At 41.7% G+C, this 18,159-nt stretch overlaps 1 protein-coding gene across 3 annotated transcripts in view; it reads left to right on the forward strand.

Moving 5' to 3' along the window:
* The window catches only part of ints10 (integrator complex subunit 10), a 321,144-nt gene that overhangs the window by 226,413 nt on the left and 76,572 nt on the right, over positions 1–18,159 (forward strand). For all 3 annotated transcript variants that reach the window (XM_051927742.1, XM_051927743.1, XM_051927744.1), the window contains 2 exons: positions 3,458–3,604; positions 13,812–13,923. In XM_051927742.1, coding sequence (XP_051783702.1) covers positions 3,458–3,604; positions 13,812–13,923 — 259 coding nt within the window. The remainder of the gene's footprint in view (positions 1–3,457; positions 3,605–13,811; positions 13,924–18,159) is intronic.

The following is an 18,159-nucleotide window of genomic DNA, read 5'->3' on the forward strand; positions in this document are numbered from 1 at the left end:
GAGCATGCATGACAATATGCATTACGATAGAGACAGAAGCAGACCATATCTTTGTGAAATAAAGAAATAGGCTTCTGTATATTGAAATAATGTGAGCAATCACGTGTGTGAAATTTTAAGTTATTATTGTCTAGTTCAGTACTGAGTATAGTCAGCAGCACACAATTGGGTATCAACATTCAGTGTCAATAGCAGACCTTGGTGATGACTTTTAGAGGTGAATTAATGCTCCTTACTCTTTAAGATTGCTGTGGAGAAAAACAAGCAGAGAAGTGAAGTGAATACAGTGCATCCACAAAGTATTCACAACGCATCACTTTTTCCACATTTTGTTATGTTACAGCCTTATTTCAAAATGGATTAAATTCATTTTTTTCCTCAGAATTCTACACACAACACCCCATAATGACAACGTGAAAAAAGTTTACTTGAGGTTTTTGCAAATTTATTAAAAATAAAAAAACTGAGAAATCACATGTACATAAGTATTCACAGCCTTTGCTCAATACTTTGTCGATGCACCTTTGGCAGCAATTACAGCCTCAAGTCTTTTTGAATGTGATGCCACAAGCTTGGCACACCTATCCTTGGCCAGTTTCGCCCATTCCTCTTTGCAGCACCTCTCAAGCTCCATCAGGTTGGATGGGAAGCGTCGGTGCACAGCCATTTTAAGATCTCTCCAGAGATGTTCAATCGGATTCAAGTCTGGGCCACTCAAGGACATTCACAGAGTTGTCCTGAAGCCACTCCTTTGATATCTTGGCTGTGTGCTTAGGGTCGTTGTCCTGCTGAAAGATGAACCGTCGCCCCAGTCTGAGGTCAAGAGCGCTCTGGAGCAGGTTTTCATCCAGGATGTCTCTGTACATTGCGGCAGTCATCTTTCCCTTTATCCTGACTAGTCTCCCAGTCCCTGCCGCTGAAAAACATCCCCACAGCATGATGCTGCCACCACCATGCTTCACTGTAGGGATGGTATTGGCCTGGTGATGAGCGGTGCCTGGTTTCCTCCAAACGTGACGCCTGGCATTCACACCAAAGAGTTCAATCTTTGTCTCATCAGACCAGAGAATTTTCTTTCTCATGGTCTGAGAGTCCTTCAGGTGCCTTTTGGCAAACTCCATGTGGGCTGCCATGTGCCTTTTACTAAGGAGTGGCTTCCGTCTGGCCACTCTACCATACAGGCCAGATTGATGGATTGCTGCAGAGATGGTTGTCCTTCTGGAAGGTTCTCCTCTCTCCACAGAGGACCTCTGGAGCTCTGACAGAGTGACCAGCGGGTTCTTGGTCACCTCCCTGACTAAGCCCTTCTCCCCAGATCGCTCAGTTTAGATGGCCGGCCAGCTCTAGGAAGAGTCCTGGTGGTTTCGAACTTCTTCCACTTACGGATGATGGAGGCCACTGTGCTCATTGGGACCTTCAATGCAGCAGAAATTTTTCTGTAACCTTCCCAGATTTGTGCCTAGAGACAATCCTGTTTCGGAGGTCCACTGACAATTCCTCTGACTTCATGCTTTGTTTGTGCTCTGACATGAACTGTCAACTGTGGGACCTTATATAGACAGGTGTGTGCCTTTCCAAATCATGTCCAATCAACTGAATTTACCACAGGTGGGCTCCAATTAAGCTGCAGAAACATCTCAAGGATGATCAGGGGAAACAGGATGCACCTGAGCTCAATTTTGAGCTTCATGGCAAAGGCTGTGAATACTTATGTACATGTGCTTTCTGAATTTTTTTATTTTTAATAAATTTGCAAAAATCTCAAGTAAACGTTTTTCACGTTGTCATTATGGGGTGTTGTATGTAGAATTCTGAGGAAAAAAATGAATTTAATCCATTTTGGAATAAGGCTGTAACATAACAAAATGTGGAAAAAGTGATGCGCTGTGAATACTTTCCGGATGCACCATGTAGCAGGTGTCCTTTTAGAATGGCTGAATCTTTAAAGAGTTTTGCTCTTTTCCGTCTTAAAACAGCATGAATACACTCTCAAGATATGGATCAATACCTAATAGCACTTTTTGCTTGAAAAATTGACATATTTCTAAGCTTTTATATCACATTGTAAGCCTGTCCCTGGAATGGTTATTTTTTAATTTTTAAAATCTGCTTCACTTTAAAATGCTATTTCATGTGGCAAATTAATGTACACCATTATTGTGAAGAAATAACTTTGACTTGAAAAATACTAAACATATCCTTTAATAAGCAGATAAATATCCTTTTCCCACCCTTTGGAGGTAAAAAGAATAACCAAAACACTCTAGGTCTAAAATGGAAAGAGGCACTCAGCTTGATTTTTTTTAAATTTTGCTTGCTTATTGACAGTTAACCCATATGGAGAAAAAAATTCCATTAAAAGTCTGTTTTATTCTCTTCAACTGGATTATTTTAGAGCAGATTCTGTAAGCAGAGAGCAAGATTAATCACAGTCAAGCCCAGTCATCTTCTTTACTTTGTTTCACATTGGCAGGGCTCCTTTTTCCTTAGAGGTACACTGAATTTTTACACAAGTTTACCTCTGTAACACATCAGATATTTATTGCTCCAGCAGTCATATAAACAAACTGTTGACATTCCCAAAACTTTTTTTAAAACCTCACTGTTGTAACCTGGTCATGAGAGCAATGCATTAGTTTCCAAACACATTTGTTTCTGTCATTTTAGCCACCAAGCTATCACAAACATTGAACTGTCTACCTGCAATAGCATTCATAGTGCACCCTGGCACTAATGAAGAAGTCACGATATTGAAAGAGCAAAGAAAATCACAATTATCATACATTCAATGATAATCATCTTCTCCAGTCAAATTCAAATGCACTCCAATGTGGTTACTACAAAGACTCTCCAGCTGAAACAGCTGTAATTATTCAAAATAAGATACTTTTACTTCTGTATGACTTACGATGGAGTTGTTACTCTGTGGCTACGGATATGCACTGGTATCTGGAAGGTCACCAGTTCAAATCCTGTTACTGCCAGTAGGGATCTTACTCCATTGGGCCCTTGAGCAGACCCCTTAACCTGAAAAATTGCTCCAGGGACACTGTACAATAGCTGATGGTGCACTCTGACATCCCAACCCCCAAAGGTCATGTGAAAAGACAGTTTCTCCTCGGAAGTTAATAAAGTATATCAAACACAAAAATGTTTATCAATTAACTGTACTGTCCTGTTTCTTTAAAGAGAGCTTGTTTTAGTTATATTAATTTAAGTCTCACAGCTGTAACTACAATACATAATGAAAGCTGCAGAAAGGTATTGTAATTATAGAAACACAGTTCTGCACTGTCATACCATAAAAATAAATAGGGTTTCATGCAGGTAATCTTAAAGAGGAAGCCTGTTTATAGTTTTGAATTGCATTAATTGTAATTTATTATAAGCTTTGTTGTATATCTTCAGTTTTAGTTTAAAATGATATATACATGTATACAGTATGTTTCTTTTTTAGGGCCATTACAGAAAAGCCATTGCAAGTCTCCATCAGCTGACAGCTATTCTCTCAACTCATCAGCAGTCTCCTTGTCAAGGTTCCCTAGAACAGCATCGGCCTCTTGTCCAACTGGCATCTTGTCACTTCGCACTTGGAGAATACAGAGTAAGTTTTCAGTTGGGACTCTGTTGTGTTACTTATAGTTAATATGTAATCCCAGAAAGCAGAAAAATGATCATATTGGTTTAATTATTTATAAAAATATAAATGACAACTTCAGACTGTGCTTGTTTTATTAAGTCAAATAATAATTAATAAACATTTACTGTATATCACAATGATTTTAAAGTTTAACTCCTTGCTTATTAAGTGTTATCGAAATGTATTAATAAAATTTGTAAGTACATAGAAATGTGTTTGTAAATGTGACCATTTATGTTCTGCTGGATATCTGTCCATGCAGTGTTCCTTAAATGTGCTATTCATCTTAGAACATATTGCTAATTTTTTGCTATTACTTTACAGAAATAGATTTGTAATATGATAAAAGAAGTAACATTTCAGATATGAACATTGTTTTAGAATTCTTTGTACACATAGGTGCTAACTTAAAAATTGCCCATTAACATAACTGCTTTCTATACTCAGTGGTTATGGTCAGGTTATATACTTTTGCAATTTTAAGACCAAAAATTTAACATAGCACCATATATTATACTGTATATATTTATATAAATAAAACATTGAAAGGTATTAAAATGTGTCATTTACATTAAAGTTCTTGCACAAGGCTCTTAATGATAAAAGAGTAAATAGAAAAAGATGTAGAGGAGAGGAACACAAACTGAAGTTCGTTCAGTTCCTAGAAACTGCCTAATTCCTTCTGCATATTACTCTTAACGGTACAACTATTGTTAAACCATTAAATGGCTTGATACTGAAGTATGTCACTGATTATGACATAATGCAGCCAATTATGGAGCCTTTGTAACATTAGATATGTAATCATGAAATCTTTAGAACCCTTTTTCCCAATTTAGTTGTGCTATTCTCTGTTTCTCTCTCCAATTCTCTTGATCGACTTTGTGGTCGTGTCATCGGACTTGCGGCCACATGTCTTGGACACTCGGGTGAAGAGAGGGGCGGAGCTGTCAACTGATCACCACCTGGTGGTGAGTTGGCTTCGATGGTGGGGGTGGATGCCCAAATATGTTGTGAGGGTCTGCTGGGAACGTCTGGCAGAGCCCCCTGTCAGAAGTAGCTTCAACTCCCACCTCCGGCAGAACTTTGACCACATCCCGAGGGAGGTGGCGGACATTGAGTCCGAATGGGCCATGTTCCGTGCCTCTATTTTTGAGGCAGCTGACCGGAGCTGTGGCCGTAAAGTGGTCAGTGCCTGTCGTGGCGGCAATCCCCGAACCCATTGGTGGACACCGGCGGTGAGGGATGCCGTCAAGCTGAAGAAGGAGTCCTACCGGACCCTTTTGTACTGTGGGACTCTGGAGGCAGCTGATAGGTACCGGCAGGCCAAGCGGAATGCGGCTTTGGTGGTTGCTGAGGCAAAAACTCGGGCGTGGGAGGAGTTTGGGGAGGCCATGGAGAACGGCTTCGAGGAGATTCTGGTCCACCGTCCAGTGTCTCAGGAGGGGGAAGCAGTGCAGTGTCAACACTGTATATGATGGTGATGGTGTGCTGCTGTCCTTGACTCAGGACGTTGTGGGTCAGTGGGGGGAGTACTTCAAAGATCTCCTCAATCTCACTAACATGCCTTCCAATGAGGAAGCAGAGCCTGGGGACTCAGAGGTGGGCTCCCCCATCTCTGGGACTGAGGTCACCGAGGTGGTCAAAAAACTCCTTGGTGGCAGGGCCCCGGGGGTGGATGAGATACGCCCAGAGTTCTACAAGGCTCTGGATGTTGTAGGACTGTCTTGGTTGACACGCCTCTGCAACATCGCATGGACATTAGGGACATTGCCTCTGGATTGGCAGACTGGGGTGGTGGTCCCCCTCTTTAAGAAAGGGGACCGGAGGGTGTGTTCCAACTACAGAGGGATCACACTCCTCAGCCTCCCTGGAAAAGTCTATTCGGGGGTCCTGGAGAGGAGGGTCCGTCGGATAGTCGAGCCTCGGATTCAGGAGGAACAGTGTGGTTTTCGTCCTGGTCGCGGAACAGTGGACCAGCTCTACACCCTTAGCAGGGTCCTGGAGGGTGCATGGGAGTTTGCCCAACCAGTCTACATGTGTTTTGTGGACTTGGAAAAGGCATTCGACCGTGTCCCTCAGGGAATCCTGTGGGGGGTACTCCGAGAGTATGGGGTACCGGACCCCCTGATAAGGGCTGTTCGGTCCTTGTACGATCGGTGCCAGAGCTTGGTCCGCATTGCCGGCAGTAAGTCGAACCCGTTTCCAGTGAGAGTTGGATTCCGCCAGGGCTGCCCTTTGTCACCGATTCTGTTCATAACTTTTATGGACAGAATTTCTAGGCGCAGCCAGGGCGTTGAGGGGGTCCGGTTTGGTGAACTCAGGATTGGGTCACTGCTTTTTGCAGATGATGTTGTCCTGTTTGCTTCATCAGGCCGTGATCTTCAGCTCTCTCTGGATCGGTTCGCAGCCGAGTGTGAAGCAGCTGGGATGGGAATCAGCACCTCCAAATCTGAGACCATGGTCCTCAGCCGGAAAAGGGTGGAGTGCCCTCTCAGGGTTGGTAGCGAGATTCTGCCCCAAGTGGAGGAGTTCAAGTATCTCAGGGTCTTGTTCACGAGTGAGGGAAGAATGGAGAGTGAGATCGACAGGCGGATCGGTGCGGTATCTGCAGTAATGCGGGCTCTGCATCGGTCTGTCGTGGTGAAAAAGGAGCTGAGCCGCAAGGCGAAGCTCTCAATTTACCAGTCGCTCTATGTTCCTACCCTCACCTATGGTCATGAGCAATGGGTAGTGACCGAAAGAACGAGATCGCGAATACAAGCGGCTGAAATGAGTTTCCTCCGCAGGGTGTCTGGGCTTTCCCTTAAAGATAGGTTGAGAAGCTCAGTCATCCGGGAGGGGCTCAGAGTAGAGCCGCTGCTCCTCCGCATCTAGAGGAGTCAGATGAGGTGGCTTGGGCATCTGATCAGGATGCCTCCTGGACGCCTCCCTGGTGAGGTGTTCTGGGCACGACTAACCGGGAGGAGGCCCCGGGGAAGACCCAGGACACGCTGGAGGGACTATGTCTCTTGGCTGGCCTGGGAATGCCTTGGGATTCTCCCGGAAAAGCTAGAAGAAGTGGCCGGTGAGAGGGAAGTCTGGGCATCTCTGCTCAAGCTGCTGCCCCCGCGACCCGACCTCGGATAAGCGGAAGAGGATGGATGGATGGATGGATGGATATTCTCCATCTACTCATCCATATGTTTTTGCTTGATTTGAGTAAACAGTGGTTCATAATTATGTGCATGAGACTTATTCAGAATTTTTTTAATATCACAATATCAATCCCCTGTGTCACTCGTATTGTTGTTAATTGTTGTTGATTTAATTTATTTACTGATTTTTGTTTAAACATTTTTCAAATAACCATGTTATCCAAATATCAAAAATACCTTTTTATTCATACAGGCTGAACTGTTATTTTCCTTTGTTGCACAATTAAATAAAGGTTTAATCTTCCTATCCTGTTTCCTTGAGACATATATATGAAGTATTTTTGGGTAATCTCTTTGTGTCTAGTTGATGGCATAAAGAATTTGTTGTACTGCTTAGTAATGTAAACTGTGCTTTTGTTGCATAGGTTTGAAGCATACATCATTTATACACAAAAAAGTTATGGTAAATTGGTCAAATACATTACTAAATTAGTAGCAACTCTTATACAAAGGAGAATTTAGGGTACCTTGAGTTCACTATTGACTGAAGCCAAGAAGGTTACCTTGAAATGTTTCATATTTGGTCACTGCTCTTGACCCTAGTTAAGCTGATCCTGCAAGCATTATTGCATTGCACATATAGCATAAAACAAAATCAAACTTTGCTATTGAGATCTGTCCACAATAATTTTAATTGGCAGATAGGAAAAATATTTGCCTTTGGAGTGGATTGGACTAGTTCGAACACAAGTTCAGGAGGGGTGTGGATAAATGACAAAGCTAAACATTCCATGATTAAAATATTGAAAATGTGTAACGTGTCTACAACTGCTAATGGAAAACATTACGTAAATTCTGAAATTAAGCATGTGCTGAAAGTAGCTGATTTGATGTTAAGACTTGGCATTGGCTGCCTTAGTGCTGGTTTATACTTCACGCTCAGAATGCGTACATGCATGCATCATGGCTGCCACACGTTCTCGGCATTCATTTGACACATCCTCTGAGCACGTCCTCAGAAATTAAAGTGACGTGTGTCCGAGTTGCAGTACCTTGCGAGTTGCTTCGTTGTTTGATGAATGGTTCGATGTGGTGAAGCAAAATGCCAACATGCAAATGCATTTGTGGTGCTCGTATATTCAAGCATCACATATTCCCCAATCTAATGACACAATAAATACATTTTAAAAGTCTCGCGGATCATCTTCTATCCCGTTTTTTTTTTTTTTGCTGCACCATCACAACAGCATCAGAATATAATGCAGTGTATTTGAATGAACCACCGAGAGAAAAAATAAGGACACTGAAAAGGTCTGTTTTGTGATTAAGGTGGAAATTTCAGCTTTAATCTCGAAATGTCCACTTTAATCTCATAGTTTATTTTATCATTAAAGTAGACCGTCGTAAACGTCATCTTAAAACTAACCTAGTTGTTAATCGTACATGCTTCTGGGTCTTCCTTCTCAACTGACAGCTGCAACAAGTAGCAATTGCCACACAGAACACATTATATAGATAGATAGATAGATAGATACTCACTCACTCACTCACTCCCCAAGGGGAAATTCACATACTCCAGCAGCAGCATACTGATAAAAACAATATTAATTAAAGAGTGATAAAAACACAGTGGAAGGTGGAGAGTGCGAGGCAGGTGTAACAGTCAATAACATTGTATTATGTTACCGTGACAGTGACAGCAGTCTTTCGCTGAAGCTGCTCCTCTGTCTGGAGATGATACTGTTCAGTGGATGCAGTGAATTCTCCATGATTGACAGGAGCCTGCTCAGTGCCCGTTGCTCCGCCACAGATGTCAAACTGTCCAGCTCCGTGCCTACAATAGAGCCTGTCTTCCTCACCAGCTTGTCCAGGTGTGAGGCGTCCCTCTTCTTTATGCTGCCTCCCCAGCACACCACCGCGTAGAAGAGGGCGCTCGCCACAACCGTCTTGATAGAACATCTGCAGCATCTTATTGCAGATGTTGAAAGACGCCAGCCTTCTAAGGAAGTATAGTCGGCTCTGTCCTTTCTTGCACAGAGCATCAGTATTGGCAGTCCAGTCCAGTTTATCATCCAGCTGCACTCACAGGTATTTATAGGTCTGTACCCTCTGCACACAGTCACCTCTGATAATCATGGGGACCGCTCTTTGGTTTTGCTGGTGTTCAGTTGTAGGTGGTTTGAGTCGCACCATTTAACAAAGTCCTTGAATAGGTTCCTATACTCCTCCTCCTCCTGCCCACTCCTGATGCAGCCCACGATAGCAATGTCGTCAACGAACTTTTGCACGTGGTAGGACTCCGAGTTGTATTGGAAGTCCGATGTATATTGGCTGAACAGAACCGGAGAAAGCACAGTCCCCTGCGGCGCTCCTGTGCTGCTATCCACAATGTCAGACATGCAGTTCCCAAGACGCACATACTGAGGTCTGTCTGTAAGATAGTTCACAATCCATGTCACCAGGTATGAATCTACTCCCATTTCTGTCAGCTTGTCCTTAAGGAGCAGAGGTTGGATGGTGTTGAAGGTGCTAGAGAAGTCCAGAAACAATTCTTACTGCACCACTGCCTCTGTGCAAGTGGAAGAGGGATCGGTGTAGCATGTGTATGATGGCATCCTCCGCTCCCACCTTCTCATGGTATGCAAACTGAAGAGGGTCGAGGGCGTGGCAGACCTGTGGCCTCAGGTGATGAAGCAGCAGCCGCTCCGTGGTCTTCATCACATGTGACGTCAGGATGGCAGGCCGGAAGTCATTCAGCTCACTAGGACATAATACCTTTGGGACTGCGATGATGCAAGATGTTTTCCAAAGCCTCGGGACTCTCCGCTGTTCCAGGCTCAGGTTGAAGATGTGCTGGCCTTCAACAGTCATGGCGATACTCAATCTGGACCCACTGCTTTGTTGGCACAAAGTCTCCTCAGCTCTCTACTTACCTGAGCTGCTGTAATTGTGGGTGGGGGAAAACTCTCTCCTATGCTGGTATCAGCAGAAGGATGCAGTACTCTTGAGGTGAGAGTGAGAGTGGATTTGGGTGGTTAAACCTGCTAAAAAAGTTGTTCATCAGGTTTGCTTTCTCCCTGTCTCTCTCGATTGAGGCACCCCGCTTTGAGCTGCAGCCAGTAATGATCTTCATCCCATCCCACACTTCCTTCCTTCAGGCTGTTATTCTGCAACTTTTGTTCCAGTTTTCTGTACTGCTCCTTCGCCGCCCTGAGCTAGACTCGGAGTTCCTTCTGCATGCACTTGAGCTCATGCTGATCACCACCTTTAAAAGCCCTTTTCTTCTGGTTCAAAAGGCCCTTGATGTCACTTGTAATCCATGGCTTGTTGATAGCATAGCAGTGTACTATTCTTACTGGAACTACAATGTCCATACAGAAGTTGATGTAGTCAGTAGTGCAGTCAACAACCTCCTCAATGTTCTCACTATGTGACCCCTGCAGGATATCCAGTCCATAGTTCCAAAGCAGTCTCTCAGAGCCTGCTCTGCCTCGGGGGACCACTTCCTGAATGAGCATGTGGTTGTAGGTAGCTCCCTCACTCTTGGTTTGTAGTGAGGCTGAAGCAGGGATGTAAACAATAACAACAATGATGTGTCCAAACTCTCTGGGCAAGTAATAGGGACGCAGACTTACGGCCAACAATTCGATGTCCCTGCAGCAAGTGGAGATTTTGACGTTTACATGTCCAGGGTTGCACCACCTTGTGTTCACATAGAGAGCGAGTCCTCCTTCTTTCCGCTTCCCGCAGGTATTTGCATCTCTGTCCGCTCTAACTGTGCTAAACCTGGGGAGCTCCACGTTAGCATCTGGGATGCTAGTTGTTAGCCATGTTTCACAAAACACAACAAACTGCATTCTCTGTAGTTCCTGACATTTTATTGGTAGTGAGTTCACATTTCCCAGGATCACAGAAGGCACAGAAGGCTTGTAATGCCATTTCCTCGCTAGCCGCTTAGTCTTTAGCTTAATCTATGATATATATATATATATATATATATATATATATATATATATATATATATATATATATATATATATATATAACTCTATGCACATTTAGAATCCTTAATTATACTTGATATCACTTTCATGATGAAATGCATTAAAGTATGTATATTACATTTTACAGATAAATCGTTAACTTCATTTAAATTATGAATACTGTTAATAATTACACATGTGAGGGTGGCACAGTGGCAGAGTGGTAGCGCTGCTGCCTTGCAAGGAGTCACGTCCCTGGTGTTCCCTGCCTGGAGTTTGCATGTTTTCCTGGTGGATTTCCACAGTGTGCTCCTGTTTCCTTCCAAGGACATGAAGATTTGGGGATTCGGTGACACTAAAATAACGTTAGTGTATGTGTGTGCATGTATTCACCTTGCGATGAGCCGATACCCCATCCAGGGATTGTTTCTTCCTCTTGCCCGATGCTTGCTGGAATGGGCGCGTCCCTGGATTGATGGATGTAATCATTAAACATCCTTTTCAGAGATATTGTGGCAAAGTGTCCTCTGAATTTAAGGGATTTTCAGGCAATTCACAACGTTCTTTTCACCGTAATCATATCTTACACTGACACCTGTGGTATCTTCCAGATTTATGTAAAATGCGTGGGCAAGTATAAACAGTACAATGCTTGCATAGCAGTAGAGTCTGCTGGCGCATGTGTTACGTGAAGTGTAAACCCGGCCTTACATTTAGTGGGCAATGTCAGTATTGCAAAAGATAAATCATTTAAACATCCAGAATTGTAAGTATATATATTCTGCTCAAAAAAATTAAAGAAACACTTTTTAATCAGAGTATAGCAGCAAGTCAGTGAAACTTCTGGGATATTGATCTGGTTAGTTAAGTAGCAGAGGGGGTTGTTAATCAGTTTCAACTTCTTTGATGTTAATGAAATTAACAACAGGTGCACTAGAGGGGCAGCAAAGAGATGACCCCCAAAACAGGAATGGTTTAACAGGTGGAGGCCACTGACATTTTCCTTCCTCATCTTTTCTAACTGTTTTTTCACTAGTTTTGCATTTGGACACGGTCAGTGTCACTGCTGGTAGCATTGTCAGTGTCAATACTGGTAGCGATACCTGGACCCTACAGAGGTTGCACAGGTAGTCCAACTTCTCCAGGATGGCACATCAATACGTGCCATTGCCAAAAGGTTTGCTGTGTCTCCCAGCATAGTCTCAAGGTCATGGAGGAGATTCCAGGAGACAGGCAGTTACTCTAGCAGCGCTGGGCAGGGCTGTAGAAGGTACTTAACCCATCAGCAGGACTGGTATCTGCTCCTTTGGACAAGGAGGAACAGGATGAGCTCTGCCAGAGCCCTATAAGATGACCTCCAGCAGGCTAACCAGATAGATAGATAGATAGATAGATAGATAGATAGATAGATAGATAGATAGATAGATAGATAGATAGATAGATAGATAGATAGATAGATAGATAGATAGATAGATAGATAGATAGATACTTTATTAATCCCAAGGGGAAATTCACACACCTACTACTACTATTACATTCACTACTGTGAATGTCTCTGACCAAACAATCAGAAACAAACTTCATGAGGGTGGCCAGAGGTTCCCAACGTCATCTAGTGGGCCCTGTGCTCACTGCCTGGTACCGTGGAGCTTGATTGGCATTTGCCATAAACTACCAGAATCGGCAGGTCCACCACTGGTGCCCTGGGCACCCTGAGCCCATGTGACAGATGTGAAAGGGTCTGGAGAAGCCATGGAAAACGTTATGCTGCCTGTAACATTGCTGAGTATGACCAGTTTGGTGGTGGGTCAGTGATGGTTTGGGGAGACATATCCATGGTGGGACACACAAACCTCCACAGGCTAGACAGTGGCACCTTGAATGCCATTAGGTATTGGGATGAAATCCTTGGACCCATTGTCAGACCCTGTGGTAGTGCAGTGGGTCCTGGGTTCCTCCTGGTGCACGACAGTGCCCGGCCTCATGTGGCGAGAGTATGCAGGCAGTTTCTGGAGGATGAAGGAATTGATACCATTGACTGGCTCCCACAGTTGCCTGACCTAAATCCAATAGAAGACCTCTGGGACATTATGTTTCAGTCCATCCGACGCTGCCAGGTTGCCCTGGTCAAGATTTGGGACAAGATCCCCCGGGACACCATCAATGGTCTCATTAGGAGCATGCCCGACGTTTTTAGGCATGCATAAAAGCACATGAGAACCATACAAACTACTGAGTAGTATTTTGAGTTGCTGCAGTGAAATTTTGGCAAAATGCACTAGCCTGCTGCATCATTTTTTCACTTTGAATTTCGGGGTTTCTTTGAATTCAGCCCTCTGTAGGTTGATAATTTTCATATACATGAAATGATGTGACATCCTTTCGTTCCTAACACATTCCCCAATCCATATCAGTATAGATTTCCAGCATGATTTTTTCCCCATTGAGATCTGATGTGTTTTCAAAGTGTTCCTTTAATTTTTTTGAGCAGTTTATAAAATGCAAAGATTACTCACTCTTTCAGTCATGAACAAAAACACTATTTTCCAATTAGTTAAAAAGGTGAAATTTGGTAGGATTGTACATCTAGAGCAGTAGAGTACATTGGCATCACAGTAGGACAAAACTCTACATAACTTTCAGGAAGCTGTTAATTTCATAACTACACCACCATCATCTGCATCTGCGAAACTGGAAGGTGTTGTTTTTATTATTTTGTGCTTAATGTTTTGTTGGATTTCTTTTATGTCTGTAATATGTCTTTTTTACCATTTACTACCATAAATACGTACATAAATTTATTAAAAGTTACATTTTGTTAATAGTTACAGTTCATTAAAAAGCTATGGGACTATTTTATTTGTCTTGGGGACACTACACATCTTTGTCATATTTAATGTTATAAACTTAGAATACTTTATAATCAAGGCTCCTAAATGTATTTGTGGATTTTTGCATTCCCTACAGATGTCCTGCACCCCTAACCCCCACAAATTGCAAAGGGATAACTATATAACTGAAGACTAAAGTTGCTTCATTTTCGGTTTACAGCTGACTTGTGAAAATCTCTTAGATTTGATGTGTTATGTTGTACCCAGTGTTCAAGATGATGTTGGAAAAGTTCCAGTAGAAATGCCAAAACCAAAGCAAAAGATTCGTAAAGGTATGTTGATATTGTTCTAGTAGTCTCCCAATATACAAATTAATTAATTTAGTTATGTCTTGTTTTATAACTTTATATTTAAAAATGTAAAGATTGTTTATAATTTATTTGTTGCGTTTATTAAAAAAAACTGAGCATCAGAAATTGATAGGATTTTTGATCTTTGTTTAGAAACAGATTTTTAGAAATAAAGATCAGTACTGTACTTATAATAAGTGTAAAAAAACCATCATTTGTAAAGTGTAATGTATACGATTTTTCTCACATTTAGGTAAGAGACTGCAGGCAGGGTGGAATGGGTGGAGAAGAGTGTCAGGAGTAATTTGTGACGAGACGGTTATCAGCAAGAGTGAAAGGGGAGGTCTATAGGATAGTAGTGAGACCAGCTTTGTATATGGGTTGGAGACAGTGGCACTGACCTGAAAGCAGGAGACAGAGCTAGAGGTGACAGAGTTAAAGATGCTAAGATATGCATTGGGTGTGATGAGGATGGACAGGATCAGAAATAAGTACATTAGAGGGTCGGCTCAGGTTGGACGTTTGGGAGACAAAGTCAGAGAGGCGAGATTGCTTTGGTTTGGACATGTGCAGAGGAGAGATGCTGGGTATATTGGGAAGAGGATGCTAAGAATAGAGCTGCCAGGCAAGAGGAAAAGAGGAAGGCCTGAAAGAAGGTTTATGGATGTGGTGAGAGAAGACATGCAGGTGATGAGTGTGACACAGCAAGATGTAGAGGACAGGAAGATATGGAACAAGATGATCTGCTGTGGCAACCCCTAACGGGAGTATCTGAAAGAAGAAGAAGAAGGTAAAAAGAAATAATCCAGTTTTTGAAGACTCTTCTATATACATTACCACGATATAATTTTAAAATATGCATGAAATTTACATATTAAATTAGACAAATAAAATTAAGCATTTTTTCTGGTGTGTAATATAGTAATCATGTTTTTATTATGTTGCTATTGTTCCAGCATTTGTTCAGTATAGTGTTTAAACAGTTTTCATTAAGTTTTTTCTCATATTAGAATGAATATCACATTAATGTGTCTTGGAAAACTAAGAGATATCGACAACACAAACTCTCAAACTAAGACTTTTCCATTTTCTCTGGTCCTACTTTTTTACTTCCTTTGTTTAGGGCTTCCATTATTTTGGTTAAATTTTCTTCTAATTTTTATCCTTAACATTTTCTGAAAAGGGTAGCATGGTGGTAGAATAAGTAGCACTGCCACCTCACAGGTCCAGTGCCAAGGAAGGGTTTAATTCTTGCACCCAGTCATCTGGGTGGAGTTTGCATGGCCTCCACATGTCTTTGTGGGTTTTGCTTTGGGTACTTTGATTGGTATTTCAGGTTGTTTCAGCGGAAATGTCTGTATGAGAGTAGCAGGCACTACATTTAGAGCCTTTTCCCTGCTTTGCACACAGTGCTCCCATGTTCTTGTCACCCGTGACCTTTAATTTAATTAAGGTTGTGTGATAATGTAATTTAAAAAAAAAAAAAAATTCTGTAGCTCAGAATATTGACAAAGCAATTCTGCTTTTGAGATTTGTTCACTTGTGTCAGATGAATTTTATCCATTGTTGAGGTTATGGATAAGACAGCAAACTAGGCTTCTTCACCTGATATCAAAATGTCTACAGTTAAAGTAGTAGCAGTAGTAACTAAAAAGTCATTTCATACTTAGAACTCAGTTTAAGGTTTTAATGAAGCATAGTGATTTACTTCATTGCTTGTTAATGTTTCTTTTTTTTTCCTTGTCAGACATGTGTTAACATTGTAGTTTTTACTTTTATGAAAACATTATCATATTGTTTTATTGACTGGCGCAGACTGGTATATCTCAGACGTTCACTTTTCTGTCTTTTCTTTGTTTTTGTAACATAATTATGAATATGCACTGGCTCCCTTATTACTTGCATCAAGAAGCAGATAAAAATTTTTTAATTGTGAAAGAGTAGATGAAGTAATACAAATGTCAAAATCTTATCTTGAATGTCAAAATGAATCTCCAAAAGTATGTTTCATTTGCACAAGTAAATTACTTATGATGAGGAGACTGGATTTCAGTGAAAGCTTTTAGATATTATAGTCCTCTAGGAGCCAAGTTTCACACTCTTACAATTGGTAAAAAACATAAGAACTTCAGCATATGAAATTCTCAGTTTTGAAGAATATCAGAGGTTCCTTATTAGACAAGATTAAATGTTCACTCTTATCCCATGTTGACCTGGCAAAACTACAGATATACCACAATCTGCCCTAAGCTGGTAGGGGATGGAAAGTGTATTTCTGTGACAGACAGACCATAGAAATACAAGGCCTTCTCTACTTTCATTGTTAACATTGTCTCACTGATCAGTAGGTCACAAAAGTAATTTTTATAGATTTGCTTTTCAGGAATTGCACTTTCAACTATTGTTTCACCATTCCACGTCATTTTGTAGTGTAAGTCATTGGACTATTTTATGCACGCTTACATGTCAAATAAGTTTTTATTTTGATTGCACAGCAAAACAAACTAAGACTTTTATTTGAAGTTTCTGAAAACACAAAGAAAATCCTATCATGATGAAAAGGCATTCATTCATACACACCTTTAGAATTTATTGATATGCAAAAGTAAATATACGAGGGGGACCCAAAAATAGCAAGAATTAAAAAAAAAAAAATCATATATTTCTCAGAACATTTCCAAAATTTAACCACCCTCAAAATACACTCCCTGAGACAAAATACACTTGTTCCACTGCTTTTTCCATTGTTTAAAGCTTTTCTGAAATTCTGGCAAAGTGATAGCCTTCAGTGCCTCCGTTGTCTGCTTCTTGACCTCCTCTACATCCTGAAAACACTTTCCTTTGTCACGCTTGGATTTGCACAGAAACAGAGGAGGTTGAAGAAAACAGGAATTTTATTCAAACACTACAAAAAAACATTTGTCTCTTTTTCAAAAGTTTAACGTGCTCCATGACAAGTCAGAGATGACAGTTCCTCCAGGAGCAGATAATGTCAGAGAGAGAGAAAGCAAACAATCAATTCCAAAACTGACAGGTGCCCATACAGGCTTTTAAGTAAGCAGAGTACTGCGCGAGAGGCTAATCACGCGACAAAGCCGCCAGTAAGGTAAGGAGCAATGTGAAAGTATTCTGTCAGTCAGGGGTTTTCCCAGGAATGTCTGTATTCTCTGAGGGTGCGATCAGCCCCTCAGCTCACACCCCCTCCCTCAGCTTTATTCCCATTTTCGTGAATCAAGCGACTTTCCAAACCAGGTTCAAACAGGCATGACAGGACATCAGCATTAACCAGCTCAGAGCCAGGTCGATGCCTGACTCTGAAACTGTAAGGCTGTAAGCCTAGAAATCATCTCATGAGACGAGAGTTTGTATCTTTCTGACGGTATAACCATTGAAGTGGAGCATGATCAGTTACTAATGTGAAATTTCGAACTCATAAGTAATATCTAAGTGCTTCTATGGCCCATTTAATCGCCAAGCATTCTTTCTCAATAGTTGAATAATTGCGTTCCCTAGGGAGCAATTTCCTACTCAAATCTGTGATAGGGTGCTCTTCTCCATCAAACACCTGGGACAGGACGGCGCCTACACCAAATGCACTTGCGTCCGTCTGTAGGACAAAATCCTTAGAGAAATCGGGATTCTGCTAAACCGGATTAGAAGACAAAGCGGTTTTCAAATCACAAAAGGAACTTTCACAAATTTCTGTCCATAAAATGGGGTGTTTTTTCCTGCCTTTAGTAAGTTCTAAAAGAGGAGCAGCCCTATTTGCAAAGTCCGGGATGAATCTTCTGTAATAACCAGCAAGCCCCAGAAAAGCGCATACCTGTTTCTGCGTTTTTGGCCTGGAATAAGCAAGCATCACTTCCACTTTTCTTAACTGTGGCCGAAGTAAACCCCTGCCCATGGAATAACCTAAATACTGAGTCTCAGACATACCCGGTTTACACTTCTTAGGGTTAGCAGTCAAGCCAGCCTGTCTCAGCCTGAAGACATTCTAAATGCGAATGCCAATCATTGCTGAAAATCACGACATCATCAAGGTATGCCCCAGAATATTCAGAATGAGGACGCAATATCTGATCCATCATATGCTGGTTAAGTTAGAGGTGCCCCATGAAGACCAAATGGGAGTCTCATAAATTCATACGATTTCCATCAGGAGTCGCAAATGCTGTTTTCTCACAACTGTCAGCCTCTAGAGCAGTGTTTCTCAACCTC

The sequence above is a fragment of the Erpetoichthys calabaricus genome, chromosome 5 (genome assembly GCF_900747795.2).
Source record: "Erpetoichthys calabaricus chromosome 5, fErpCal1.3, whole genome shotgun sequence".
In the NCBI taxonomy this organism is placed as follows: domain Eukaryota; kingdom Metazoa; phylum Chordata; class Cladistia; order Polypteriformes; family Polypteridae; genus Erpetoichthys; species Erpetoichthys calabaricus.